The 20040-nt window shown below is 52.6% G+C and overlaps 2 protein-coding genes across 2 annotated transcripts; both read right to left on the minus strand.

Annotated features, from left to right (window-relative positions):
- Positions 1 to 665: 665 nt before the first annotated feature.
- Positions 666 to 4484, minus strand: LOC116994212 (protein aveugle-like). Its single transcript, XM_033055727.1, has 4 exons — positions 4201 to 4484; positions 3427 to 3526; positions 2833 to 3084; positions 666 to 1563 (listed from the first exon to the last, which is right to left on the minus strand). Exons 2-4 carry the CDS (start codon positions 3485 to 3487, stop codon positions 1559 to 1561), a joined length of 318 nt encoding a protein of 105 aa, XP_032911618.1. The 5' UTR covers positions 3488 to 3526; positions 4201 to 4484; the 3' UTR covers positions 666 to 1558.
- An 814-nt stretch (positions 4485 to 5298) lies between these two features.
- Positions 5299 to 18387, minus strand: HADHB (hydroxyacyl-CoA dehydrogenase trifunctional multienzyme complex subunit beta). Its single transcript, XM_033056313.2, has 15 exons — positions 18224 to 18387; positions 17868 to 17909; positions 16871 to 16967; positions 15872 to 15916; positions 14894 to 14993; positions 13670 to 13757; positions 12788 to 12975; positions 10757 to 10937; positions 9468 to 9589; positions 7914 to 7993; positions 7787 to 7834; positions 7394 to 7481; positions 7245 to 7319; positions 6435 to 6599; positions 5299 to 5860 (listed from the first exon to the last, which is right to left on the minus strand). Exons 1-15 carry the CDS (start codon positions 18288 to 18290, stop codon positions 5825 to 5827), a joined length of 1422 nt encoding a protein of 473 aa, XP_032912204.1. The 5' UTR covers positions 18291 to 18387; the 3' UTR covers positions 5299 to 5824.
- Positions 18388 to 20040: the final 1653 nt, after the last annotated feature.

Raw genomic sequence — 20040 nt, forward strand, 5'->3', positions numbered from 1 at the left:
GGGCCTAAAAGGAGTGTGAAGATCCCAAGTTATTCCCAAGGCTTTCCTAAGCTCTTGCATCACTTCTGCAATATTGTGGTGTTATAAATAAATATAGTTATTGGCCTTTGCATTTATGTATTAGTTTTTGCAAGTTATTATTGATCACAAAGATTCTGGTGCAGTGCAATTTGTGGTTCCTTTTAACTGGGTTTTTTTTTAATAATATATATTATTACTATATAATAATATATTATAGCAATATAATTTTGTTGTAATAGAAATTATTATATAACATAATAATATTGCAATTTATATTATATAGTATTGTATATATTATATATTAATGTTATAATAAATGGTCAGTTTGTGTATGTACCATATAGCTTATATAAATAAATATAGATCTATGTACCATATCACTTATGTAAATATTTATATAAATAGATAAATGTAATACAAATATATTACATCTTAAGCCATAACATAATATTAAAATAAAGACTATCTGATGTTAAAATGCTTTTATTCATGTAACTAACTCAGAGAATAGTGTAAGCTAATTAGATAGTTCCTCACATTTTGTGGACTATGTCATCTGAATGATAAAGTGACAGCAACAAAAACCAGAACCCAATTTACTGACTCCTCATTACCAAAGAATGTAAAAACAGGATAAAACCATGAAACATAATAAAATATATTTATTTAATCTGAAAGATAGCATGCAGACAAGTCAGAAGGTTAAACGCAAGCAGAAAACTCACAGGAATGTTTGAATGTGAATAAACTCTCATGAATATGCATTTACCCCTGTCATGTCACAGTATGTAAAGAACATTGTTTGAAGCTCACAATGTGGTTTTTTGGCTGATCACCAAAACACCCAGTGCTGCATTTTGTCCCTTTGATCCCTTAATAAGCTTTTATAAAAAATTTAAATTTTGAGCTGTGTTTCTCACAATGGGAATCTCTGAAGACATTCCCAAAGGTAGCCCCAATCTAGGAATTATTTGTACTTTACTCCCTTCCCTACCGTGGTTGCTGTGACAGGAGAAGTTTTCTGGCCATTCAGAAAAGGGATCCACCAGGACTAGGAGGGATTTTTACCCCCCTTGTGTCTGGGCAATTCAGTAAAATCAACCTGCCAAGGCTCACCCAGCACATTTCCAGATTTCCACATTTTTTGCCTCCCAGCATTATTTTGTTCGCCCTGTTAGGGTTGTTTCCTTAACCAACTACACTTTGTTGGGTTCCTGATTGCACAGTCTGAGCCATTTTAGACCCAATCACAGATTTTTGCAAACATTTCAAAAGTTTTTCAGCACTCCAATGAGTGCCTTTGAGTTTGTGATCCCCAATTTCACACAAGATCAGTTCTGGCATTGCTTGGGGTAACTGCCCAGCCTCAAATTTGATTTTTGGGGTTCTGCTGTCCTTATCAACTCCTGCACAGGGCAGGCTCTAGATGTTTTTTAGGGGGTCACAGTGATCTCAGGGCTCCTCCAGAACTATTCCTGCGTGTTTTGTTCAGTCCCAGCTGCTTTGTCCTCGCTCCGGGACATCCACAGGGACATCTTCACTCTGGGAGAGGGGGAAGGTGACACTGTTATAAATCATTGTAGTTGTTGGCTTTTGCTATCATATTGGCTTTTGCAAGTTATTTTGGTCTAGTATAGGTTGTAATCACCTTTTAGCTGCTTTTGATATAATATAATTTGTCAGGTTCTTAGGGTTAATACCCTAATCCTGGTGTAGATTATATATTTTATAAATATAGTATTATATCATATTATATTATATTATATTATATTATATCATATTATATTATATTATATTAGTCAATATATATTATGTATCATGTATCCATTGATACATTAATATATATTATTATATATTTTGATAAATATAGCTTAGGCTCTCATAAAATATTAAACTAGAGACTGTGTAGTGTATTACACCATTAACTTTTACAGAAGTAATTGTGAATTAATAAATAATGCCTTTACTTTCTTAACTAATTGACAATAGTGAAATAGCTAATACTGATTGAAAGTAGCTGTAAAAATGGCTAAAACATCTGTATGATAACTTTGAAAAGAGCCACTTTGAACTGACCCTTCAGGTATCAATAATTTTCAGACCACAGACCAGGGGGCCTTGTGAAGAAATAAAACACAAAACTCTCAAAATCACCTCAGCATTGTGGCACCTGCTCTAGGATGAGGTCAGGGATCGAACTGAGCTAAAGAATTCTGGGGACATGGGACCTCAAATGAATGTTTGAATATGTATAATAATAATGAATACGAGCCATGCATAAATAAATAAGAATTGTTGTAGTTAAACGTGTGCATCAGCCACGGCGGTGCACGCAGCGCTGTGACTTTTGCTTTATCCCTTATTAAACTTTTAAAAATGTTAAAGAGTGAGGCTCGTTTGTCACAGCAGCATCCCCAGGGAGCAGGGAGCATCCCCTGACCACCCTGCCCCAGGGGATGCTCACCTGCAGCAATGCTCACTGCAGCCATGCTCACCTGCAGCAGTGCTCACCTGCAGCAGTGCTCACCTGCAGCAATGCTCACTGCAGCCATGCTCACCTGCAGCAATGCTCACCTGCAGCGATGCTCACCTGCAGCAATGCTCACCTGCAGGGATGCTCACCTGCAGCAGTGCTCACCTGCAGCGGTGCTCACCTGCAGGGATGCTCACCTGCAGCAATGCTCACCTGAAGGAGTGCTCACCTGCAGCAATGCTCACTGCAGCCATGCTCACCTGCAGGGATACTCACTGCAGCGATGCTCACCTGCAGCGATGCTCACCTGCAGGGATACTCACTGCAGCGATGCTCACCTGCAGCGATGCTCCGCAGCTCTCGCAGCTCCTGCAGCAGCCGCAGCCGCAGCAGCTCCCGCAGCAGCTCCCGGCGGCGGCTCCGCGGGGTGACCCCCATGCGCCGCAGGGACCCCTCGTTGAGGCGCAGCAGCGCCCGGCCCGTCAGGGCGTGCTCCCGAGCCAGCTCCGCCGCTCCGCCGTGCTCCGCCAGCCAGGAGCCCACCTGGGAGCCCGACCAGAGCCGCGCTGCCTGTGCGGGAGGAGAGGGGCAGCCCCACGGGGGACACAGCCCTGAGTCCCATCCCTGTGCTGATGCTGCTCGTCCCCAAATCCCAGCCTGTGCGGGTCTCCCATTCTCCATCCCCGCGGTTCCACGAATAGGAATCCCCCATCCTTCACCCGTGGGGTCCCTTAAATCCCCACCCGTCTGGATACTCAAACACTACCCGTGGGCTCTCCCATCCTCCATTTGTGGGTGTCCCAAATCCTTCACTCGTGGGGGTCCCCAAACCTCCACCGGTGGGGGTCTCACATCCCCATCCATGGATGTTCCCCCCCCTCAATTCCCCGGGATCCCACTGCGGGGGGGTCCCCAGCCCTTGCCCACTCTCACCTCAGCCTCGGGGCTCCCCTCCAGGGCTGCCTCAGCCCCATCCTGCGCTGACAGCTCCATGTGGGGCTGGGAGCAGGGCACGGGGGCAGTTCTGGCTCCCTGCAAACGGGGGTTCCATCAGCGGGGGGTCCCCCGGACCAACCCCCCACCCCGGCAAACAAAACCACCGTCCCTCGGTCCCTCCTGGGGACACAGCCGGGGACTGTCGCGCTCCTCGGTGCCACCCAGCCCGTGTCCCGCCAGCACAAGGGGCTGCTCCCTGGGGATCACCAGTCCCGGTGTCACCCTCCCGTGCCCTGAGCCCGCGGGTGCCACCAGTCCCGATGTCACCCTCCCGTACCCTGAGCCCCCAGGTGCCACCAGCCCCGATGTCACCCTCCCGTACTCTGAGCTCCCAGGTGCCCTGAGCCCTGGTTCTCCCGTGCCCTGAGCCCGCAGGTGACACCGGCACCACCCGGCCGGTACCTGTGACCCCCTCGTTCTTATCCCCGCTCCTCCTACCTCGCTCCGGCTCCGAGCCCAGCCCCAGCCGAACGAGAGGAACCTTTGTCCCGGGCTGGCTCCGCGGGCACAGCCCCGGGCGTGCCCCGCACACCGCCCTGCCGGGCACCCGGGACCCCCGGGCACCCCGGGCACCGAGGCACCGGCCCGGGCGGGGTTCGAGGGGGCTCCATCCGTACCGGGAGCTCTGCCGAGGCTCCCCCAGCCCTCCCGGACCCGGCCACCAGCCCACCCCGCTCCCCCGAACACCTTCCACGCCACTCGGGACTCACGGAGCGGGTTCAGCCACGCCGGTACCGATGGCAGCGAGGGTCCCACGGGCGGCGGGGACACCGGAGGGACACCGGCGGAGCAGGGGAGGAGCGGGATGAGCCTCCAGGATGAGTCACATCCGACGGGCTGCAGCCCTGCCCGGCCCAGCCTCTCCTGCAGCAATCCCCCGCAGCCTGGAAGGGGTTAAACCCCCCGAATAATTCCTGCCCGGGGCAGGGCTGGAGTGCCCATCCCGGAGGGATTTCACAGCCGCGTGGATGTGGCACTTGCGGACACGTGGTGGCCTTTCAGCGCTGGGGGAGTGGCTGGACTCGATGATGATCCCGGTTTTCTTTTCCGCCCTGAACGATTCTGTGATTCTGAGCCAATCCCGGCCCTTTTCTGGCGCTGGCAGTTCCCCTCTCCCCCTGGAGCAGTGCTCTTGCACAAAGTTTCCAGCGAGGAATGAACAGGACAGCCCGGGTGTTTCACCCATCCCTTATCTCAGCCGAGCGGGGCTGGGCAGCAGCTGCTGGGTGGCAGAAACTGCTGCTGTCATAAAAAGAACTCGAAGGTGGTTTGGAGGCGCTTCAGGAGAAACTCTGCTCGCTGGCAGGTAAGAGCAGCCATCCTCAGCATCACAAAGCCACGAGGGGAAAGTGAAGAAAATAATGAGGATATTAAACAAAAGAAAACTGTCTCATCTTCCCCCACACCTGCACATTTGATGTTTATCAACATCTCAGAGCCCCTTGCAAGGCCTAAAGGGGCTCCAGGAGAAGGATATGGGACAAGGATGGAGGGACAGGACACAGGGAATGGCTCCCAGTGCCACAGGGCAGGGCTGGCTGGGATCTTGGGCAGGAATTGTTCCCTGGCAGGGTGGGCAGGGCTGGCACAGGGTGCCCAGAGCAGCTGGGGCTGCCCCTGGATCCCTGGCAGTGCCCAAGGCCAGGCTGGACACTGGGAACTGGGACAGTGGGAGGTGTCCCTGCCATGGCAGGGGTGGATTAAGTGACCTTTAACAGCCCCTGCCCACTCACAGCAGTTGTGAATCCATGATTTCAGAGAGCCACCACCCAAACAGTCCCCAAAGCATTTCAGGAAACAGCCAGAACTGGGTTTTGTCCGAATTTATTGCAGTTCTATCAGCAACATTCATTTGTCAGATGCAATTTACTCATTCCAACAGTATTTGGACAGCATGGAGCAAACTGCCCCCTCAGAGCCCAGCTCAGCCCCTGGGACTGAACCTGCTGCCCCAAAAATCTGCTCCTCCCCACAGCATTACCTCCCCTCTCAGCCCACCCACTTCCACTGCTCCATCTTCTCCTGATCTCCAAACTGAATTCCCCACACAGAGCTTTGGAATAATCTTTGTTCCCCAGTGGGAGAAATCCTGAAGAGTTAGCAGAGGGATCAGACAGTGACAAGGAGCCTGCAGGGACTCAGAGCCACAGTAACTGCTCCTCTCCTGGCAGTGGAACAGAGTGTGCTCATTAGATAAAAATTACTGGCTGAGTAGCTACAAGGGATTGATAAAGGCCACAAATGCCCTCTCCAAAAGGATTGGGTGTAGGATTTATTAGTGCATTGAAATGGCATTGCCAGGCACAGGATGGAGGCACAACATTCCCACTGCTGTTACTGAGGGTAAAGCTCCACAATCATCGCATGTCCCTGGAACAGAGAGAGACAAAACATCACAGAAATGGCTCATTAACAGGGATGAGATTAATTACAGACACAGACCCACCTCCCAGGCACAGCATCAGGAACAGGAGCCACAGAGGCTGCACACAGGTGTGCCCAGGTGGGCAAGAGGCCAGTGGCCTCTGGGCTGTGCCAGCTCTGGGGTGGCAGCAGGGCCAGGGCAGGGCCTGTCCCCTGTGCTGGCACTGCTGGGGCACCTCCAGGGCTGGGGGCAGCTCTGGGCCCCTCCTGCCAGGAGAGCCCTGGAGGGGCTGGAGCGTGTCCAGGGAAGGGAACGGAGCTGGGCAAGGGGCTGGAGCCCCAGGAGAGGCTGAGGGAGCTGGGAAAGGGGCTCAGCCTGGACAAAAGGAGCCTCAGGGGAGACCTTGTGGCTCTGCACAACTCCCTGCCAGGAGGGGACAGCCAGGGGGGTTGGGCTGTGCTGCCAGGGACAGCACTGAGTGTGATGGGAGCACACAGAGGTGCTTGAGGCAGCTCTGAACACCCAGAGCTGGGGTAACCAGACAGGATTGCAGTCCCACGATCAGCCCTGCACCATTACCTGCCCTCCTGCAGCACAGGCAGCCACCAGGCCGTACTGTCCCCCCTCCTTCTTCAGCCTGTGGGCAGCAGTGATCACCAGGCGGCAGCCGGTGGCCCCAAAGGGGTGGCCCAGGGACAGGGAGCCCCCCCAGGTGTTGAACTTGTCCAGGGGAGGGGCTCCAACCTGCAGGGACACAGAGGGACATGCTGAGGGACACACCCCACCCTCACCTGGCTGGAAGGGGGTCATGCCACCAAATCCCAACACCAAACCTACAGGATGGCACATCCAGGTGGGTGATGAGGGATAAAACCACCCCACAGGAGTTCCTGCCTCAGCTGCAGCCCCCCTTCCCTCAGCAGGGAAATCCTGCTCTGTGCAAGGGCTGAGCCCTCTCACTGCTCCCAATTCCCTCCTCTACAAGGATCATGGCTCTGGATCTCCACCTCCTGCCAACAACGGGAACAGCAGCCCAAAGAAATTTCACTTCCCAAAGAAACTGCATAAATTGGGATTTGCTAACCCAAGCTCAAGGAGCATCCCTGCTCCTCACAGGACAGAACCAGAGCCCAGCTGCTGCCAGGAGGGAACCCAGGAACCCCAAAGTTAAACTGAACTGGAGAGAAAAGTGGGTCCAGAGGAGGTCCCAGAGCTGTTCCAGCCTCTGGAGCCAGGCTGGGAGAGCTGGGGGTGCTCACCTGGACAGGAGAAGGATCCAGGGAGAGCTCAGAGCCCCTGGCAGGGCCTGAAGGGGCTCCAGGAGAGCTGCAGAGGGGACAAGGCCTGGAGGGGCAGGACAAGGAGGAAAATGTCCTGCCTGTGCCTTACCTTTGACTTCCTGCCCATGTAGTTCTGTGCAAACCAGTCTGAATCCATGGCTTTCAGGTTAGCCAGGATCTGGCCCTGCAGGGGGGGAGAGGGTGACATTGGTAATGGCCCAAGGCTCCAGGGAACCACCCCAGATTTAGAGCACTTACAGCAAAAGCCTCGTGGAACTCAAAGACATCGATGTCACCCAGGGTGAGCCCGGCCTTCTCCAGCACTTTGGGAGTGGCATAGGTGGGGCTGAGGGAGGGAAAACACACAAATCCTTCATCCTTGTTCCCTGTCAGCACAATCCCCCTTTCTCCAGTCACATCCTTCTCTCTGAGCTCACGGCCCAGCTCTGCCCATCCCTCTCCAAGGGAAGCACAGTCCCCAGAATTATTCAGCAATGCTTGGGGTGTTCCTGCTCTCCCCACCTCCCCTCCTGCTCACTCACACCTCCCAAAGGCCTGAAGAGATGCCCCATCTTCCCAAAAACACCCCGTGGTAAGAGAAGGCTGTTGTGGGAGCAGGGGCTGTGGGGGGATGCTCCCATCTCCACCTACCCCAGCAGCAGCTGGTCCTTGGGATCCTGGGACACGTACACGAAATCCCTGTGCAGGAAAAGGGCTGTGAGTGCCAGGGAGAGGAGAAGGAAGCAGGAGCAGAGGCCACTGGAGCAGCCCCTCCTACCTCAGGTAAGCCTTTGGTTTGTATCCCATGGCCAGGGCCTTCTCCTCAGACATGATCAGCATCGCCGACGCTCCGTCGGTCTGCAATGGGCAGGGACAATTGGGGGAGTGAGGGGTGAAGGAGCTGCACACCCTGCACACAGCCAGCCCCACAGCCCTCAGAGAGAGCACTGAGCAGCAGCACAGCCTCCAGGACACCCCCTGGGAGGGACTGAGTGGCTGCAGGGATGGATGATCACTAATGGTGGCACACACACACTGCTGAAGCGTTTCCTTACACACACAGGCACAACTCCTCCTGCTTTCACCCAGCACAGAGTGCCTCAAAGCCCTGCCAGGCCTGGCATAACCTGGTCATCACAAACACTCAGCTGTCCCCCCAGCTCCACCCCAAAACTGAGAATAATTCCAGAAACCACACTAAAAAATGAGCATGGTGGGTTTGGCACATCAAATCATGGAATGGTTTGGGTTGGAAGGGACCTTAAATGTCACCCAGTGCCAGCCCCTGCCATGGGCAGGGACACCTCCCACTGTCCCAGGCTGCTCCAAGTGCTCTTTTCTATGTATTCTTCATGGATTTGTAGCTTTGTAGTTTGTCAAATGCTCAGGTGTAACTTCAGTACTTTTCCAGCTTTCTTTGCTGCAGTAAACAAAGTCTTATTGATGCATCCCTAAAATATTGTTTAGTCTTGCCTGTTACTTCTCCAAGGACTTTTTATTTTGCACCACATAATCACAGACATGATAAAGGACAATATTGACTGGATATTCTAATTGTCAGATCTTGTATTAAATGGTACAAATCAATTCAGGATGTGGATTTTTGCCATATTCTGTACCTGAGGGCTTTCAAGGAAAGGTTTGCTTTTATATTGTCAGTATAATATTGTGTGGAAAAGTTTGTGTTCTATTTCCAAGCCTCACAATTCCCAGTGTCCAGCCTGGCCTTGGATCCAGGGGCAGCCCCAGCTGCTCTGGGCACCCCGTGCCAGCCCTGCCCACCCTGCCAGGGAACAATTCCTGCCCAAGATCCCAGCCAGCCCTGTCCTGGGGCACTGGGAGCCATTCCCTGTGTGCTGTCCCACCCAGCTGTGGCTGCCCCTGGATCCCTGGAAGTGTTGGATGGGGCTTGAAGGAACCTGGGACAGTGGGAGGTGTCCCTGCCATGGCAGGGGTGGGACTGGATGAGATTTAAGATCCCTTCCAACCCAAACCATTCCATGATTGTGAGAAGTTCAGACTAAACCTACTGACTTCAGTTGTACAACATGACCAATCCCATGCTGGGACAAAATCCCAGCTGAAGGATTGACCCTCATGAAGCAGCTCCAGAGAAACAATGAGGTCAGACATCCCAAAATTTCAGGGGGTTTGTTAAGGATTTTAAAATGAAACCACCCAATACCCAAATTCAGCAGATTACAACAGAGTTTCAGTTACACCTGGAAAATCCAGAAATTAAAAACTCACTCCCACCACATTATAGCAGCTAAGGGAGGCAGAGGGTCAGGGGGACAGCTCTCCCCTCTCCCAGAGCTGGAATAGGAATTACCAGGAAGGAGGAGTTGGCTGCTGTGACTGTTCCATAGGGTTTGACAAAGGCTGGCTTCAGTTTCCCCATCTGCTCCAAAGAGGACGGCCGGATCCCGTTATCCTTGGTAACTGTGTCCTTGCCTGGTGGAGGAAAAAAAACACATTTAAACTACAAAAATCAGCAATGCACAAGGATTTCATCATCAGGAATCCAGGGGAAAAAAAAAATCAGAAAATTGTAGGGTTCAGGACAAGTGTGAGGAGGGAAAAAAGGAAAATCTGTTTGTGGCATCAGGATGGCTTAAAATAGCACTTTAAACTTGAAGTACCTCACTTTTCCTCAGAAGACAGCAAAAACAAAGTGCTGCCATCTGTTTACTGGAAGGAAAAATTACCACATGGGAAACCCAGTTGAGAAAAGAATTTAAATTTAGGTTAAAAAGCCTAAATGGAGAACTGAGCTTAAATCAGTTTACATTAATGTGCTGAGTTTGAGGGATAAAGAGCACTGGGAAAACCCAAATATATCCATCTGCAACTATGCCAACTGCTAAATAAGCCTGTTTAGAAAAAGTACCACATGGATCTACAAGGGGAATTTCTCCAGGATGCCAATTAGAGCTCCCAAATGAAAAGATATTGCAGAAAATTGAGGGGGACACCAGGACAGGCCATGGAATCAAAAGTTCTCCCCAAACTGTTTCACCTCTCAGTCAGTGAGGAGTGTGGTGAACTGGAACCTGCCACATTCCAGCTCTTCCCATGCAGCACCTGAGTTACCAGGCTGGGCTTTTGTTGGGCTTGGTGTTTGCTGTTGATATTCTGGGGTGTAAAGGTCGTTTCTCATGCCTGGTGGAAGAACAGGAGGATTCCATGTCCTACTGTCCTGATTTTCCTTGCTCTGTCAGCTCATTAGCACAGATGTGGGGTGGGTAAGGAACAATTTAGATGTGTAAAGATATGACAGAGGGGGGAAGCATGACAGAGGGCAGGGCTAGGTGGGATATTGGGAAGGAATTATTCCCTGGGAGGGCAGGGAGGGGCTGGGATGGAATTCCCAGAGAAGCTGTGGCTGCCCAAGGCCAGATGGGATGGGACAGTGAGGGGTGTCAGGGCTGGAACTGGGTGATCTTTGATTCCCCTTCCCACCCAAACCATTCCATAGTTATGTATTCACACATTCAGATATCACATTAACAAACACAGCCCTCCCCCAGCAGCTCTGCAGGGACAAAGAGACCCTGCTAAAACCCAGCCAGCCCCCCAGAACCGCTCCCAGTGCTGCCTGTGGCACACTGGCACTGTCACCTGGCACTTTGAAGGGCACCACGTCCTGCAGCAGCCCCTCATCCTGGGCTTTCTTGGCCAGCGAGTGGGAGCGCAGCGCGTACTCGTCCTGCTCCAGGCGGGACACGCCGAAGGCGGCGGCCAGGCGGTCAGCAGAGTGCCCCATGGTCTCACTGGTGGAGAACTCTGCCACAGCTGGCAGCTGCAGGCAGGGAGGGGAAAAGCACAGGTTAAAAAAACCTCCTGGAGCACCCAGAGCTGAGCCCACAGTCAGAGAGAGGCAGAGAGCCCCATGGTCTCACTGGTGGAGAGCTAGGAGCTGCAGGCATGGAGGGAAAAATCAGCACAGGTTAAAATAAAACCTCCTGAGAGCACACAGAGCTGAGCCCACAGTCAGAGAGAGGCAGAGAGCCCCATGGTCTCACTGGTGGAGAGCTCTGCCACAGCTGGCAGCTGCAGGCAGGGAGGGAAAAATCAGCACAGGTTAAAAAAACCTTTTTGGAAGGCCACAGACTGCAGCCAGGGAGGGAAAGTCAGTATAGATTAAAAAAAACCTCCTGGGAGCACACAGAGGTGAGCCAACAGTCAGAGAGAGACAGAGAGCCTCATGGTCTCACTGGTGGAGAACTCTGCCACAGCTTTGAGCTGTAGACAGGGAGGGAAAGTCAGCACAGGTTAAAAAAAAAAAACCTCCTGGGAGCACACAGACTGCAGCCAGGGAGGGAAAGTCAGCAGAGATTTAAAAAAAAAAAAAACCTGGGAGCACACAGAGCTGAGCCCCACAGTCAGAGTCACACTCTACCCTTTCTAGGGAGAAATTCCTGCTGCTGTCCAAGCTGAGCCTGCCCTGAGGCCATTTCCCCTTTCCTTTTCCTGTCCCTGTCAGCAGAGCCCAACCCCCCCTGGTTGTGTCCTCCTGGCAGGGAGTTGAGGCAGAGTGTCCCATGGTCTCACTGGTGGAGAGCTGGGGGCTGCAGGCATGGAGGCAAAAAGCACAAGTTAAAAAAAAAAACCTCCTGGGAGCACACAGAGCTGAGCCCCACATCAGAGGGAGGCCCTTTGTTAATTCAGAGCTACACAATTTACACACAGCAACCAGAGCACAACACACTCAAAGGTGTCAGAGAAAACATCTAATATTTTGGGAAAAAAAATGAGGACCAGGCTGCTGCTTACTCCAGGGGTTCCAGAACTGTGTTCTCTTCAGCACAGAGCTGTGAGAGCAGCTGCCTGTGCACTGAACAGGCAATCCATGACAAAGGGTGAGCAGACCTCTTGGGTTCAGCTCAAACACCACATCCTGTCACCTCAAACCTCCTGTCAGACACCTCTTCATCCAAAAGCAGAGCCCAGAGGTGATTTTGGCTTAGTTTAATTTCTCCAGCAGCACACAGGAAATCCCTGCATACATTCAGGTCAGTATCTTACGTGGATTTGGGATGCCAGCTGTGCCAAACTTCACCTGCACTCACACTAAAGGCAATGACATGGATGCAGTTTCCTTGTGAAGGGCTCAGGGTGGGAAGGAGGGAAGTGCTGCCCCTTTCCATGCCAGGACAGAGCAGTGGCTCTCTCTGCTCCTGACATGGCCCTGTGGATGCTCTTCAGGGGAGATGAACACATCCAGCAGGGTTTGGCCAGGAACAGGAATCATAGGGCATATTTAACATGCATTAATCAAATTCATATACTGAGGATATTTCTGTCTAATGCTAAGGGGGTTAAAAAAATTCCTCTGACCCTAGAATCCTTCTGACACTTCAGAATAAACTTTATATTTAAGGGAAGAAAACTCCCAGTTCTGTCATCTGCATCACAGTTTGTCCAGGAGCTGCAGAAGGAGGATTTGCACTAAGCTGGATTTAAATGTGGGAAGAAAAAGCAGAGTCCTAAATGCTGTGAGACGCATCCATCAGTGTTTGAACCCAAAGCAGAGGACAGAGGTGGATCATGGTGAACCCCAGGAGCCACCTGACCCATCTCAAATCCTCTCATCGAGGCCAAAAAAATTCACCTGTTCACACCTACTAAACACCTAAACAACAGAAATACCTCGGGAGTAAAGTAGTCAGGGCGAATTTTGGAAATGAGGGACAGCTTCTGGCCCAGGGTCTTGGCTCTGTTCAGGGTCAGCATGGTCTTCCTCATCTTCCTGCTGTGGCGGATGGGGACGTCGGACATGAGCTCCACGCCGCCGGCCACCACCACGTCACACTGCCCGGCCGCGATCATCCCCACGCCTGCGGGACAGGGACACTGCAGGGCAGGGACACTCACCCTGCCACAGCCCTGCATTCCCTCCTCCAGCCCCTCATGTGACACAACAGGAGCTGCTGGCACTCGGCTGCCACTTGTCCTTGTCACACAGAGCACGGCCCCGGTGGTTTGAGCTGTGTTTCCGTTTGGCCTCCCAAATAAACACAGACAGGGCAGAGGTGCTGCTGCAGGCCTACAGCAGACACTCAGTTCCTCTTGTATTTTGTTGGCTAAAAAAACTTCCACACAATCCCTGAGGCTGGGAAAGCCCTCTCAGATCATCAAATCCAAGCTGTGCCTGATCCCCTCCTTGTCCCCAGCCCACAGCACTGTCCAGGAATTCCCTGGACACCTGCAGGGATGGAGACTCCACCATTTCCTGGGCAGCTGTACCAAGGCCTGAGCACCCTTTCCATGCAGAAATTCCTGCTGCTGTCCAAGCTGAGCCTGCCCTGGCCCAGCCTGAGCCCATTTCCCCTTGTCCTGTCCCTGTTCCCTGGCAGCAGAGCCCGACCCCCCCCGGCTGTCCCCTCCTGTCCCCCCTGAGCCTCCTTTTCTAAAGAACTCATTTCTTCAGCTGGATTTTTACATTCACAAGCAGTGCAAGTTGAATAAGGGCTGTAAAAGAATTCCCAAGCTCCCTGTGAACCCCACAGCTTGCTCTCCCAGCCCCCATACCTGTGGTCATGGCCTGGTTTGAGGAGATGCAGGCCATGGTGACGGTGTGGGCTGGAGTTTTGTCAGAGAACCCTGCTCCCAAGGCAGCCTACAACAACAAGAGTGGCTGTTAAACCTAAAAACCTGCTCCCAGGCCAGAGCTGCCCCTGCCCAGCACACCTTGCCAGGTGCAGCTGAAGACAAAGACATGGAGTTTTCATCCAGCTCATTATGGCAGCAGCTCTTCCACTCCCCAGACTGGGGAGCAGGAGCTGAGGCTGCTGCTCGTGGCTGCACTAAGAACAGTCACTGCCCCTCCACATTTTTTTAATAGAGAGACAAATTAATCACACCCCTCATATAAAAAAAAAACCACATCAAAAGAGCCTCCAACTACTCAACATCCTCTTTGCTCGAATACTGGCAAAGGCAATGTGTGACAGCCCAGCCAGCACAAGGGAGCAGCAAACTGCAGAGCAGTGACTCATCTGAGCAGCCCAGAGCTCCCAGAGACCTTCCCTACTTGGGATGTGGCCAACTAGTTGAAAGTTCAGCAGTTGCTCCCGAGTTAAAATTACCCTGCAGGCCCATCTGACTGGCAGGTGACCAAAGGCAGGCCTTGCACTCACGAGGCTGCACAGGGAGCCCAGGTTACATCATGGATTTATCCAGGTGCAGAGCACAGCACAGGCTCCAGGTTAGCAAAAACTGCCTCTCACATGACTCCAGAGGCTCTGGGGATAATACAGGAATTGTGTTTTCTGGCTGTTGGAACAAAGGTTCCAAAGCTGCTCTGCTTCAAATCCTGTGAACGCTGTGTCCGAGCGGCCAACTCAAATAAATACAGAAATAGCACAACAAAGCAAACCCTCACAGCTCACTCTGCTCCTCCCAGGATATTGGGAAAGGCAGAAATCCAACTGGGATGTAGGAGCTGAGGGATCAGCAATCCTCAGCAAAACCTTCCCTTGCAGGGAAGAGTCAGGCAGAGGTTTCACAGCAATGAAATGTGAAAATCTGATAAAAAACTATGCTAAATTAAAACTGTGGCAGATTTCTGGAAGCAGAGAATCACAAAATAATTTTCCTTATAGTCCAAGGAACTCATTTGACAACCCACCATTTCACACTCTCAAATCATGTATAAACAAACACTAATACTGGGAATTAATTTTTAGCAAGGATTTGTCATCCTCAGAGCAGTTGCAGAAAGCAGAGCCCCAGGGAATGCTGCACAGAACCCACCTCTCTGGCAACATTACTGGTTTTCACCTCCTGGATAACCGTGCCATAAACAATGTAATCAACAACATCCCTTGGGACACTGGTCCTGGTCAGCAGGCCCCTGAGGAGAGATCAGAACAAAGGGAATTTCTATCACATCAATAAAATCCTCTCCAACATCCTGCTGCTGCCAGCTTGGCTGGAGAACAAGGCAACAACAGAGCCACAGCTTCTGTCCCCCCTCAGAAGAAATCTCATGTGCATGTGGAGTGTAGCTGATTATGGGCTGCAAACAACCATGGGGAGAAATCCACTACAAACCATGACAGAACTTCATTAAAGCAATTACTTTATAGCCCCTACCCTCCTCCTTTCACAAAATGGCTCCAAAAATCATCAAATCCCAGACTGGGTTGGGTGGGAAGGGACCTCAGAGCCCATCCAGTGCCACCCCTGCCATGGCAGGGACACCTCCCACTGTCCCAGGGTGCCCCAGCCCTGTCCAGCCTGGCCTTGGGCACTGCCAGGGATGGGCCAGTCACCTCCAGGCTTCTCCAAACCTTCTCTCTTCTCCACAGCACACAGCTCTGCCTCTCAACAAAACACACCCACTGCTCACAATCCTCAGAACAGAAAGGTTACACAATTAGCTCAATATCATTGTCACGTAATTTCCTGTGTTGGCCAGGTTGTTTTTCCCACCAGATGTGAGCAAACCTCAACAGCAGCTCTGATCTCTGTGTCTGCAAAACTACAGCTGGGAATCAAATTCACTAAAATCTGTCACCACCACCACCTCTCTGCATCAATACAAACCTACTGAAAACCCCAACAACAACACAAACCCCACTGCTTAAGCCACCCACTTAAAGGAGGGAGGCCAGGAAAAATAAAGCACCTGAGCTGTTCAGAGCCAAGCTCAGAGCCTTGGCTCTGCAACCCTGAAAGCTCAGCAGCTTAACAAGGATTCTGAGCCCTTCCAGTGTTGCATTTACTTACTGCAGTGCTGCTCTGGCTAAGTCATGAGGCATCAGATCAGCATACCTGCAAGGTCAAGAGAAAAGGAACAAACTCAGAGGTGTGAGGAATTCTCAGCACAGAAATCAGGACACAACTCTCCTGTGAGAACAGAGCAGCAGCAAGAACTGGGGGTGGACCAGAAATGTTCCACAGTGTTTCTGAACAAATATTACAAGGAATCACAGGTTGGATTGGGTTGGAAGAGACACAAAATCCCATCCAGTGCCACCCCTGCCATGACAGGGACACCTCCCACTGTTCCTGGAATGTCCAGCCTGGCCTTGGGCACTGCCAGGGATCCAGGGGCAGCCCCAGCTGCTCTGGGCACCCTGTGCCAGCCCTGCCCACCCTGCCAGGGAACAATTCCTGCCCAGGATCCCAGTCAGCCCTGCCCTGGGGCACTGGGAGCCATTCCCTGTGTACTGTCCCTCCATCCTTGTCCCCAGTCCCTCTGCAGCTCTCCTGGAGCCCCTTCAGGCCCTGCCAGGGGCTCTGAGCTCTCCCTGGATCCTTCTCCTGTCCAGGTGAGCACCCCCAGCTCTCCCAGCCTGGCACTAAACCCACAGAAAAGCAGCAGGGACCAGATGAAGAAATCCCTTCTCCATGCTGACAGTCAGGTGTGGTTCTAGCTCAGCTGTGCACTTGGTGGCACAACAGTCCAGCAAGAAGAGCCCAGAGCAGATTCTTGGCCCCTGTCCTGCCAGTTTTGTGAAATTTGTTGCTTCATCTGCTGTAGATTCTCCAGCTGCTTCCTCCAGACATGCTCCACAAATCCTTACTCTTCCCAAGATTCTTACATATGGAACCTTCTTCAAAGCACATTTTTGTACTAAATAAGCCCAACTCAGGGCACCTCCTCAGCCTTTATGCCCAATAATAACTTCATTAAAATGAACAAATGAGGTTTTTCACTGCAAGAGCTGAGCATTACCCAGGTTTGGGGGTGCTCTCTGTGTCTGACTCCCCTGTGATACTCACGAGGTGCCAGACTGCAGGAAGGGAATGCGGACACCCTCCACCACCACCACATTCTTCACCCCAGTTTTGCCCAAGGTCTTCTTAGTCTTGGGCTGAGCTGTGAAGAGAGAAGTGATGGTGACAAGAATATCAGAAATTTTCATACAAATCTTGCAAAAATGTCTGGAAAATAAAGCAAATTGTGCTCTTTTTGGTGTATAAGTGAAAGGCAGGGAAGGCAGGACACCAGAGTTGGAATCCTGGAATGGTTTGGGTTGAAAGGCCCCTCAAAGCTCATCCAGTGCCACCTCCTGCCATGGTGGGGACACCTCCCACTGTCCCAGGCTGCTCCAAGCTCCATCCAAGCAGGCCTGGAACACTTCCAGGGATGGAGCCTGTGCCTCATCAGCCTCACAGCCCAGAATTTCTTCCTAATGGGAAGAAATCCTCTCCCAAGCGAGAGAGGCTCAAGACAAGGGATGTCATGATCCAGCATGATTCCACAGGCCAGTGTCAGGATGTCTGGAGATCTGTCTGGAGATTCCTTCAGGCCCTTCCCAAAGGCCAGGCAATGATGGGGAGCTGCTGTCCAGGCCTGTTCCCAAAATCCCAAAGCATGAGTCACCTGAGCAACCCCCACAGTGAACCCAGGGCATGGATCAACCCTACCACTCACTGTGGACTATGACTAAAAACTGGGAATGGCTGCTGGGAGCCAGGGCAGACTGGGAATGGCTGCTGGGAGCCAGGGTACTCAGAGGATGAGAGAACTCTGCTGCAAACACTGGTTTGCCTGAAGTTTTCCTTGCTTGCAGCTTTTCAGGAACACCTGAACCACTCCGCACTATTTCTAAGATTTAAGTGGAACAAGACTCTGGGAAAGGGAGGCAGCTTCCAAAAGAGCCTTGCCTAGCACAGACCCACAGATTCCTGAGGTTCTCCCCTTACCACAGACCCACAGATTCCTGAGGTTCTCCCCTTACCACAGACCCACAGAATCCTGAGGTTTTCCCCTTACCTGCAGCTTGCAACTGCGAGGAGCAGCTGAGCGATCGAGCAACTGGAAAACAAGAAAGGGGAAAAATGCCAAAAAAATGTCAGAAATAGTTCTAGTCTCTGCAAGAAAGGTTAAAAAAGCAAATAATGTGACTGTAAGACACCTGTGGGGTGTTGGGTGGTTTACTCTGTTCAGAAACTTGATACACTTTTGTTAATTCAAGACTCCTCCCCATAGGATGAGGGGAAGGACAAGCAAAGCAACAATGTAATTAGGGATTAAAAAACAAACACTGTCAGCCTTTGAAAGGTGAGAACAGGGCAGATTCAGATCCCAGCGTGCATTCCAAGCCCAGCACTTCAACCAAAGGTACTCACAGGCCCCGGCAGCCCAGGCTGAGGACACGGGGAGGTTCCGCAGGGCAGAGCAGAGCATGGAACTCATTCTGGAGTCTAGGGAGAGGCTGGGCTCAGTCCAAGCTGCTCTGTCTGGAGCAAACCCAAGGGAAGAGACCTGCCTGCCTCACACAGAGCCAGGAATTGAGGGGCAGACACCCCAAAAGCAGCAGCAGCAGCACAGGGAATCACCTCCCACCACGCAGAGGCAGCCTGGGTTGTAGATGTGCCTGTGAATAAATAGTGCCCAGTGAGCTTCTCAATTCCCTCCCAGGAGCTGCTCCACCACTTCCCACTGGAAAATTGTCCCAGTGCCAGCCCTGCTGCCAGAAGCACCTCCTGACACAGTGTCCTTGGCAGCCCTGCCCCCTGTTAACCCCTGGTGCCAGCCTGAGCTCCTGCTGTGCATCCCCGAGGCAAACAGAGCCAGTTCATGTCCCTCACCCCCAAAAATCCCTCTGCAGCTTCCCCAAAGTTCATTCCAAAATGGGTTTCCCTATAAACAAACCCTCATGTACAGATTTTATTGCTCAGGATGGCTCTCACAGCTCTTTGGTTGAACCATGCCAACATTCATCTCCCTCTGTCACACTTTGGGGGTTCAAATCCAAGCACTTTCTCTCCCAAGCACAAAGTTTTTCCATGGAGAGCCACAGGACCACCCACAGACCTGAACCCAGCCCTCTGCAGCTCCCCAGAACTCAGCACAAGCTGCCAGTCACCCCCTTTGACACCTCCCACCTGCAGCATTCCTCCCTTCCCAGCCCACAAACCAGAGCCTGGCTCCTCCTGCCATCAAAGATCCCTAACCCAGACCTTTCCAAGGCATCCTGCTCCTCCTCCACCTGTGCTGACCTCCCTCCCCACACCTGATTCAGGCTTTTCCCTAAATTTTCCCTGCCCAGCTGCCAGAATTTTCTCTCAGGTGTAACCTCTTCCTGTTCCTGCCCCCAAAAACGCCCCAAACCCCCTGATTTTGGGCAACCAGGGCACCCCTGGCACCGCAAATAACCAGAGCAAAGCTCCTCCCAGAGCCTTCAGGATTTGCCTGGATTCCACAGCTGAGCTGTACTCATGATCCTCACGGATTTCTTCCAGCTCGGGATAATCCACAACTCCACAACAGCCCCTTCTCCGCTCCCGTGTCCCCAGAGCCCTGACCTTTCACACCGCAGCGCCGCCATCCTCGCAGCGCCCACCTGCTACACCCCAAACACACAAATGCTTCTCTGAGCCGCCCCCAAAATCCCCTCGTCCTTCCAGGACCGACTCCCGATCCCTTCATCGACCTGGAACCGACCCCTCGATCCCTTCATCCATCCGGGACCGAACCCCGGCCCTCCTCACTCTTTCCCAGCCCACCCCATCCATCGGGAACGAGCCCCCTGCCTCCCCTCGCTGCTCCCCCGTCCATGTGGGACCGACCCCCGGACTCCCTTCACCGTCCCCCGGTGCACTGAGCGCCGACCCCCGATCCTCTGCTCCATCCCGGAGCTGCCTATCTCTAACCCCCACCCCTTTCCCCGGGACCGACTCCCGACTCCTCTCACCCTTCCCGCACCCCCGTCCATCCAGCACAGAGTCCTTGACCGCCCTGTCCCCTCCCGTCAGCCCCGGCCGCTGCCCCGCTCACCTCGGCCCTCACCCCGCTCTGCCGCCGCCAGCGCCGCCACTCAGCAAGGACCCCGCGCCCCCTCCCACCCTCCGGGCTGCCCGCCGCACGCCTGATCCGGACCGCCCCTTCCACAGCTGCTCCGCAGCCTCTCCCCGGCTTCTTCCACAATCCTCTCCCGCTCGGT

Source organism: Catharus ustulatus, chromosome 3, assembly GCF_009819885.2.
Source record: "Catharus ustulatus isolate bCatUst1 chromosome 3, bCatUst1.pri.v2, whole genome shotgun sequence".
Lineage (NCBI taxonomy): Eukaryota > Metazoa > Chordata > Aves > Passeriformes > Turdidae > Catharus > Catharus ustulatus.